At 32.5% G+C, this 1,817-nt stretch overlaps 1 protein-coding gene across 1 annotated transcript in view; it reads left to right on the top strand.

Moving 5' to 3' along the window:
* The first annotated feature begins 1,079 nt into the window (after positions 1 to 1,079).
* The window catches only part of LOC144964022 (uncharacterized), a 9,988-nt gene continuing 9,250 nt past the window's right edge, over positions 1,080 to 1,817 (top strand). The window contains exon 1 of the mRNA XM_078897968.1: positions 1,080 to 1,113. Coding sequence (XP_078754094.1) covers positions 1,080 to 1,113 — 34 coding nt within the window. The remainder of the gene's footprint in view (positions 1,114 to 1,817) is intronic.

Genomic DNA, 1,817 nt, shown 5'->3' with positions numbered 1-1,817 from the left:
TACCACTTGTTTACTATCTTTTCAATCTTCAAAACCTGGAAGGTCATACAAGAGCAGTTTTTACAAACTCAGATTGAAATTGACCTTTCCGTTTTCAATATTTTTGTTTTGTTTTGGAAGTCACATTGTTTTCTTTACACAATTACGAGGTCTCCATAACCTGCCTATTAGTATTAGAATTGGCGACCACTTGTACCCCAAACATGAACTTGAAGTGTTCTAAATCCATCGTTGGCGACAAGATTCGAGGTCATTGGAAGTCTGACCTTACACAAACAAAAGCCTACACCTTAAGATTCTCATGTCCTGATGAAGTTGATGGAAAGGACTTGAGATTTAAGATTTTGAAAGCACTGATAAAGTGGAGGGGAAAATACAATGTAAAAAAGTAGAGAAAAAAAAAGAATAAAGAATGCTTGCATAGTTTGAGATGGCTCCTTCCTAATCCTATTCTAATTTTCCTATACTGCAGTGCAGTCGCCAGCATTTTTCTATCATATATTGTATATTAATATTCTTTATTTTCAGACCCCGAGATAACTGTTTCTTTTGTTTTAAAATGTGTTATTTTGTGATCCAAATTTACATGTAATTTGTTCAAAAATGACAAAATTATTTTAAATGACTAAGACCGGCGTGTACATATATGCAGGTCTGCCATCCGAACCCACTTATGGACCTAGTTTTGCGTTGTTGTAATGGACAATACAATTATGAGCCCATAAGGAAATGAGTTATCAGACCTGCCAATAAGTGCACGTCGACTAATACCAATGATGTCCTTTAGTTTAACCGAATAATATCTTTAGTTATTTTAAAATATATCTTGACATTTTCTTTTTTTGTGCGTTACAATACCTTCTGATCAAACAATGATAGCAAACATTCAATTAGGCAAACAAAAGCTAAATATGCCTAAGCGGGGCAGATCAAAATATAGCTAGAAATATAAGGATTGAAATGGCTCATAATGTGAAATAATACACATAATATATAGTATTTATAATATGCTTAAGGAGGATGATCTGTCTGAACAATAGGCAAATAAAAATGAGCAATCATTTCCCGCTTAATAAACCATGGCAAACTATTTGTTCCCTGGTGCTAATGGATGTGAACATAATACTTAATATAACAATATATCTGATAACCGAACGTAACTGTGGGGTTGTTTCATTGTTGGACATTTTGTGTGTGAAAATATTTCCTTTCAACAATGAGCCCTTTAAAATTTGGGCTGCCAAACCTGTAAATAAGTACACACTGGTTTAAACAACTTTATCCGATTTTTAAACATAAAAAGACACCCGAAGGAAGAAATCAATATTATCATAATGGTGTTAAACACAAAGAACCTTGTCTGACATTTATTTGTCTTGCATACAAAAGAATCTCTGGGGAACGACTGACTCATTTCAATTTAGCCAAAAATAGAACAATGAGATTTAAGACATTACCGAGTTGCCTGTGAGGGGAAGTAAGATTGACGCCTATGGTAGTAATACTCAAGGGAGGAAATGTTTTGAATGGATAGAAATGCCAATGACTGTATGACAGATTCAATGAAAACATATTGTCTATTTATTTGTAACCCACTGCTTGATCTGGGATCATGTCATGGTGAAAGAGATTCCAAAAAGGTAATTTAATTATAATATTAGTTAAATTTATACACACATCTATATATATATATATATATATATATATATATATATATATATATATATATATATATATATATATATATGTGAGTGTTGGTGGCAACTTGTAGACACGAGAGTGCTCGATAATGTTGGTTAGAGCATATAAACATGAAT

Source organism: Berghia stephanieae, chromosome 2, assembly GCF_034508935.2.
Source record: "Berghia stephanieae isolate SIO BIC M18660-M18661 chromosome 2, UCSD_Bste_1.3, whole genome shotgun sequence".
Taxonomy (NCBI): Eukaryota; Metazoa; Mollusca; class Gastropoda; order Nudibranchia; family Aeolidiidae; genus Berghia; species Berghia stephanieae.
This window is presented reverse-complemented; position numbering and strand designations above follow the sequence as displayed.